Here is a 6,085-nt window from a genome sequence, read left to right on the forward strand (position 1 = left end):
CCTCAGGACTGAGCTATTCCTATGGGTCGAGGCTGTCTTGCTGGTATGCTGCCCCTTGTTCATTTTATAGCCATGGCTGTAACCAATGGGCATTTCCCTCTGGACCAAGAGATACGCAGGTAGCCACTGTAGTGGAGGGTGTATGGAGGAATTGGCTTAATGTGCTTTTTGCAGCCAATCCCTGCTTAAGATCTGGGCAGAAAAATCCCTAGGGACCTTGAAGCATCAGTCCCATGGAGATTGTATTGTGGTAATCAATCTGAGAGGTTCAATATAGAGGAAAGCTGTTCAAGATGACTTTGAAGATGGAGATATTATCCCTCACATTCCTCTGTTCTCTTCTTTAGGACATGCCATTCACCTGTGAAGGCATCACCCCTGATATCATCATCAACCCCCACGCCATCCCTTCACGTATGACCATTGGTCACTTGATCGAGTGCCTGCAAGGGAAGGTAAGGACATGGGGCTACTTGTACAAAGAACTTCCTTGTGCTGGGGTTCAGCACCAGGACCCCGTCTCTGTTTGCACATTTCCCTGGGATCCTTAGGTTGGCGACAAATCACCAGCCCCGATGGACCCTTGGCTTGAATTCAGCCTTGGCTGTCTTTATAGAGACAAGTACGAAATCCCCATAGGGTGTCTGCTGCTGTTTGTTAACATTCCTGCTGGCCTTCCATCTCATCTTTATTCCGTCAAGCTCTGGACAGTATGCTCCTTCTCCATTTTATCCTCACAACCACCCTGCGTGGTAGGCTGAATGTGTGTGTGCTTGGTCCATAGTCACCCAGTGCATTTCATGCCTGGACTTAAGGCTGGATTTCCCAGTTCCAGATCTGTCCACTGCACTGTACTCTTTAGAGCCAACTCAGCGTAGCGCTCTGGGCTTGATTCCCCACTACTGCTCCCACCTACAGCCAGCTGTGTGACCTTGGGGTGATCACAGTTCTCTCAGAGCTCTCTTAGCCTCACATTTGTGGGGGGAGGAAAGGGAGGCCAATTGTAAGCCGTTTTGAGACTCCTTTGGGTAGTGAAAAGCAGGGTATAAAAAGCAACTCTTCTCACCCTCTCCAGGTCTCTGCAAACAAGGGGGAAATAGGCGACGCCACCCCTTTCAACGATGCCGTCAACGTGCAGAAGATTTCCAATTTGCTCTCTGACTATGGTTATCACCTGAGAGGGAATGAGGTTTGTCTCAGTGGCAGATGATGAGCCTGGATTTGTTTGTTCTCCGCGTGGGGCATGCAGCTCTGCTGACCCATTCTCTCCTACAGGTTTTGTACAATGGTTTCACCGGGCGCAAAATCACATCTCAAATCTTCATTGGCCCTACTTACTACCAGCGGCTGAAGCACATGGTGGATGATAAAATCCATTCTCGAGCCAGAGGTCCGATTCAGATCCTTAACAGACAGCCTATGGAAGGTCGATCTCGGTAAGAATAGATGGGGGCTTCTGTGCTTTTCTGGAGTGCATGGGATTCAATCACAGAGGTCTTTTTAAAAATTATTACTATTATACATCTCTCCCACCAACACCAAATGGGACATATCATAATCTAGATCAGGGGTAGTCAAACTGCGGCCCTCCAGATGTCCATGGACCACAATTCCCAGGAGCCCCTGCCAGCTTTTGCTGGCAGGGGCTCTTGGGAATTGTAGTCCATGGACATCTGGAGGGCCGCAGTTTGACTACCCCTGATCTAGATGGAAGATTCTCAACATTAAATGGCTTGTTCTAGGTAGCTGCTCATCTAGGGTGAGCCAGGATCTTTTGCAGGCGATCAGATATGGAAGCTTTTGTTGACAGAAAGAGGGGAGGCTGGTTGGTTCTTTCTGCCCATCAAGATGCTGAAAGTGGTACACCACAGATGCATGTGTGCGCAGGATGGTTTGCAGGGCTGTAGAAAAGTTCCATTCAAATGAGCCTTACAAGTTGGCTGGCTGTTTTGTGTGTCCTCCCCCTGGCTATCGAAAGTGTGTTAACATGCACTTAAGCCAAAAGTGCTTAGGTATAGTTGTGTGCTCCAAACACTTGGTGCCAGGTTAAAACAAATGCAATGTTAAGAAAAGCCAGATTTTAAATCTTGCAAGTTTGTAGCATATTCCATTTTGCATACTTTATTGGGCAATTTTAATTAGGTTGCACAATTTGCTTTAGCTGTACATAGGAAAAAAGAAGGGATTGCACAAACCCAGAAGACTGGTCTGCAATTACTAGAGATTTTACTCCAGTTTCTTTGGGTCGTGATCTTTTGCCATGAAAGCTTTTATACATATATGCATAACGTTCAGGCTAGAATATTCCTTTAAAAATACGAAAGCTACCATTCTCAGGTTGTAGCTTTTCTAAAGGTAAAGGTATCCCCTGTGCAAGCACCAAGTCATGTCTGACCCTTGGGGTGACGCCCTCCAGCGTTTTCATGGCAGACTCAATATGGAGTGGTTTGCCATTGCTTTCCCCAGTCATTACTGTTTTACCCCCCATCAAGCTTGGTACTCATATTACCGACCCCGGAAGGGTGGAAGGCTGAGTCAACCTTGAGCCGGCTGCTGGGATCGAACTCCCAACCTCATGGGCAGACAGCTTCAGACAGCATTTCTGCCGCTTATCACTCTGCGCCACAAGAGGCTGTTTTTCATGTAGCTTTTCTACACATCTATAAAATCATGGCATGTGCACATACTTCAAACTGGATCATAAAACTGCATTTCAGAGAGATTTTTCTTTTGGAATTCTATCTTGCATTAGCAACATCACCTAAAGCACAAATTGCATGAGGGACATAAAAGTTGTGTCTAACATATGATCTAAAAATGGTCTGCCTTGTTCCCCCCCCCCCCCTTAGGAAGTATTTTTTGTGTACAACTCACATTCTGCTCTGGATATGTTTGCATATATTTTAGGAGGAAGGGAGGTGAGCCTGCCAACTTGGTAGCTGCTAACTCCGACAAATCTGGAAGCTGTGTTATCTTTTTCTCCCTCAGTGACGGTGGCCTTCGTTTCGGGGAGATGGAGCGTGACTGTCAGATCGCTCACGGAGCAGCGCAGTTCTTAAGGGAAAGGTTATTTGAAGCCTCAGACCCCTATCAAGTTCACGTGTGCAACCTATGCGGGCTGATGGCCATCGCAAACACGCGGACGCACACCTATGAGTGCCGGGGCTGCCGGAATAAGACGCAGGTATGGAGAAGGAGCCGAGAGTTGGCATCATATTGCAGTTCGGTTTCAAAACAGTGGAATTAAAATATTTTCTGTTTCTGCACAGAGCAGAATTCTGGAATGCCGCCTGTTCCGTTGGGTAATAATCCCTGTTCCAAAGTTGGAATTCAGTGGCATCTTTAAGACGAGCAGTTTTATTCACGGAATAAGCTTTTGGAAGCTCAGCATGCTTCACCATATACTCATTGCCTGCCCACAATAGCTCACACCTTGAATAAAAGGTGCCACTGGATACCAACTTCGTTCAGCCACTTTAGACCAACACGGCCACCCACCTGAATCAATCCCGTGGTCCTTTAGGGAGGAGCTCATTCACAGCGTAAGCTTTCATGGGCCTAGAATCTTTGGCAGACAAAGCAAACGGTAGCATGGTGCTGGCAGGGGCTTGTGGGAATTGTAGTCCATGGACATCTGGAGAGCTACAGTTTGGGCCACCTTGCCCTATGGGGTCGCCTTGAATCAGCTGCAAGTTTGACGGCCTTTTCCAGCACTACCTTTATGAGTCTGTCACTAGAAAGGAAGTGAAACTTCCAACATTTTATAAAGGTTCAAGGTAGCACTTCATTTGGATGTGCAGCATCAGATTGCCAGTTTAGTGTTCTGTTGTGATGCTTTTTTACTGAATGGGTAATTTTTATGAATACATTTAAAAAAAATCTTCCCCTTTTCAGATCTCTCTGGTGAGAATGCCGTATGCCTGCAAGCTCCTCTTCCAGGAACTGATGTCCATGAGCATCGCACCCCGCATGATGAGCGTGTAGCCTTTGGAAGTCCCCTCCGTTAGCTGCGGTGTGGCCTCTCCCTTGGCGGTGGCTTTGAGATGTGTGTCTGTGTGTTCAGTGGAAATCATGACAGCAATTCTGCTTTTGTAGCTGAGGTTCTCCAACTAGTTTTTATGTTTTTGTAAATACAAATAAACAGCTGTTCATTCAGATCGGGGCTGGCCTGGTTTGTGTGGGAAAGGGGCCCCCGGGACTCGGAGACAGGTATTGAGAATCAGCGTCCTCCCGGTGGATTCTCAAACCAAGGAAGGCCACAGCACCCGGCTCCCAATTCATGGAGCTATTGGTAATCAGCCCAGGGATAAGACAGTATCACGGCCCTGAGCTGGATTGGCCAAATTAGCAGTTTCATCAGATCTCAGAGGCTAAGGAGGGTCAGTCCTGGTTAGTACTTAGGGCCACCTTTCTTGACTATTTCACCGTTGAGAAAGCCCTGAAACATTCTTCAGGCTTTGAGAAGCCCCAGAAGTACTGTGATTGTGCAGAATATGGTTGGGAAGGATAATTGTGGACATGCCCACCCAAGGCTCCTCCCCTTCTCACTCCCTCCAGGCCCATCATTGGCCATTTTGCAAAGGGGGGGGGGGCAGGTTGACATGGTCACAGCACCCAATAAATGTTTTAACAGATTTAAAAAAGTAACTTCCACCCATTTGGGAAACCCAGGACTGTTCAGAAACCTTGGTTGAGAAAGCCTGGTTTAGGATACCACCAAGGAAGTCCAGGGTTGCTCCAGAGAGGCAAGTAATGGCAAACCACCCCTGTCCATCCCTTGCCTACCACGGGGTCAACGTAAGTCAGCTGCAACTTGACGGCACTTTCTGCCCCTTGACAGTATCTACTAGGCAGTCTGGGATGGGGTGTTATAACAGCTCTGGGCCATCTCAGATTATAATGATTCCTGATCCTGTATGGCCTTCTCTGCCCTCTTTCCTGTCTCTGCACACATTCTCCTACCCGTTGATATTACATGGGAACCAGCAGCCTCTGATCTGGAGAACAGTGTGATTCTCCACTACTCCTCCACGTGCAGTTCTCTTGGGCTAATTGCAGTTCTCTTGGGCTAGTCTCAATTCTCTTAGAGCTCTCTATCCCACCTACCTCACAGGGTATCTGTTGTGTGTGTGTCTGTGGACATGTGTGTGGGGGGACGAAAAGCTGTTTGTAAGCCATTTTGAGACTCCTTCACAGGACTGAAAAGTGGGATATAAAAAAACAGCTCTTCTTTATATTCTCACATCCCCAAAAGGAAAGAAACCCCAAAGGAGAAACAACTCTGCTTCAAAGTAACACAAGCTTTGTGGGGATATTGATTGAATGTTCTCAAGAGACGTATCAGAGGTTTGTGGGGATAATGCATGACTCTAGTGCAGGGGTAGTCAAACTGTGGCCCTCCAGATGTCCATGGACTACAATTCCCAGGAGCCCCCTGCCAGCGAACGCTCCTGGGAATTGTAGTCCATGGACATCTGGAGGGCCACAGTTTGACTACCCCTGCTCTAGTGTGTAGACATGCATATATTTAGGAGGGAGATGTGAATGCTTTGTGCCACCTTGATCCATGTGAATAGGAATCACTTTAAAAAAGAGATATCCTTCCAATTTGCAATATTTCAGTAGCCCACTGATCTTTTTTTTAAAGTACCAAGTTCTGAACAGACTGTTCTGCTGGAAAGGTGTCCCTACGTTATACAATGTAGTCATGAGGAATTACAAGTATAGACCGCTTCAAGAGGCGATTGGGTAAGCACAGAACAGAGGTCCAATGAGTGTCTACTAGCCACAGCATAGAGATGAAGCAGTCTGTCTGGGGCAGTGATGTTCAGGGTTCTTGGTGCTTGGGGGTTGACAGTGGAAGGACTTCTGGTGCTCTAGCCCTGCTGGTGACACCTGGAGTTTGGCCACTGTCTGTCACAGAGTGGGCTATTGACCTGATCCAACATGGCTTCTCTTACATTCTTAGATGGAGTAGAGATCCATGAGTGGCAAGTTACAGAGGGGCCACTGTCCGGGGCAGTGATGCTCTGTGTTCTTGGAGCTTGGAAGGCAACAGTGAGAGCTGGCCCCATTGGTTGATCCC

At 47.5% G+C, this 6,085-nt stretch overlaps 1 protein-coding gene across 1 annotated transcript in view; it reads left to right on the plus strand.

Annotated features, from left to right (window-relative positions):
• The window catches only part of POLR2B (RNA polymerase II subunit B), a 28,474-nt gene extending 24,319 nt beyond the window's left edge, over window positions 1–4,155 (plus strand). The window contains exons 21-25 of the mRNA XM_077345703.1: window positions 348–455; window positions 1,076–1,189; window positions 1,276–1,436; window positions 2,989–3,184; window positions 3,895–4,155. Coding sequence (XP_077201818.1) covers window positions 348–455; window positions 1,076–1,189; window positions 1,276–1,436; window positions 2,989–3,184; window positions 3,895–3,984 — 669 coding nt within the window. The 3' untranslated portion in view covers window positions 3,985–4,155. The remainder of the gene's footprint in view (window positions 1–347; window positions 456–1,075; window positions 1,190–1,275; window positions 1,437–2,988; window positions 3,185–3,894) is intronic.
• The last annotated feature ends 1,930 nt before the right edge of the window (window positions 4,156–6,085 follow it).

The sequence above is a fragment of the Paroedura picta genome, chromosome 7, assembly GCF_049243985.1.
Source record: "Paroedura picta isolate Pp20150507F chromosome 7, Ppicta_v3.0, whole genome shotgun sequence".
NCBI lineage: Eukaryota > Metazoa > Chordata > Lepidosauria > Squamata > Gekkonidae > Paroedura > Paroedura picta.